Here is a 1,153-nt window from a genome sequence, read left to right on the forward strand (position 1 = left end):
TCTTTATGGTCCAAGTCCACATCCATACACTGGACACTATGATAGTTCTAACTCAGTTACTTAACAGTTCCTTTTCTTTTCTCTTTTTAATTGCTATAGGACACTCACATAACGCACAAATGACCCCAAAGAACAGTACAGAGGTGACTGAGTTCATTCTCGCCGGGATAACTGATGACCCACAACTGCAGATCCCACTCTTTCTAGTGTTCACGCTCATCTACCTCCTCACTCTGGTTGGGAACCTGGGGGCGATCACGCTGATCCTGCTGGACTCTCGTCTCCACACTCCCATGTACTTCTTCCTCAGCCAGCTCTCCCTGATGGACTTTGCTTACTCCACAGCCGTCACTCCCAAAGTGATGGCTGGATTCCTCACGGGAGACAAGGTCATTTCCTACAATGCTTGTGCTGCTCAGTTTTTCTTCTTTGCTGTCTTTCTCATTATGGAAACTTTTATCTTGGCCTCAATGGCCTATGACCGTCATGCAGCGGTGTGTCAACCACTCCATTACACCAACATCATGACACCAAGGGTGTGTGCCTCGATGGTTGTAGGGTCCTATGTTCTTAGTTTTCTGGAGGCCTCTGTGCACACTTGAAACATATTCAGTCTCTCTTTCTGCAGATCCAGGGTGATTGATCACTTTTTCTGTGATGCTACTCCTCTCCTGGCTCTCTCATGCTCAGACAACAAGAGAAGTGAGATTGTGTTTTTCATTTTGGTGAGCTTCAATATCATCTCTTCTGTCCTGATCATCTTGATCTCTTACCTGTTTATCTTTGTCACCATTCTGAGGATGCACTCATCTGAAGGACATCAGAAGGCCTTTTCCACCTGTGCGTCCCACCTCACTTCCATCTCCATCTTCTATGGGACAGGCGCCTTCATGTACCTACAGCCCGGCTCCCGCCATTCCATGAGCACAGACAAGATGGCGTCTGTGTTCTACGCCATAGTCATCCCCATGCTGAATCCTCTGATCTATAGTCTGTGGAACAAAGAGGTCAAGAGCGCCTTTCACAGGCTGTGTGGAAAGCAACGTCTTCTATAAAATTCATATCTTAATTATATAGATACAACAATAAGGTGGTTTCATACAGGTCAGATCAAGTTATGGGAAGTATAGGCCAACATTATGCACATTTTTGA

General features: G+C 45.8%; 1 protein-coding gene across 1 annotated transcript; it reads left to right on the forward strand.

Annotated features, from left to right (window-relative positions):
• Positions 1-119: 119 nt before the first annotated feature.
• On the forward strand, positions 120-1,055 carry LOC104989209 (olfactory receptor 5B12-like). The gene is given in 1 exon segment (XM_010840825.1): positions 120-1,055. A coding segment is annotated over 1 exon segment (936 nt).
• The last annotated feature ends 98 nt before the right edge of the window (positions 1,056-1,153 follow it).

The sequence above is a fragment of the Bison bison genome, unplaced genomic scaffold (assembly GCF_000754665.1).
Source record: "Bison bison bison isolate TAMUID 2011002044 unplaced genomic scaffold, Bison_UMD1.0 scf7180017846825, whole genome shotgun sequence".
Classification (NCBI taxonomy): domain Eukaryota; kingdom Metazoa; phylum Chordata; class Mammalia; order Artiodactyla; family Bovidae; genus Bison; species Bison bison.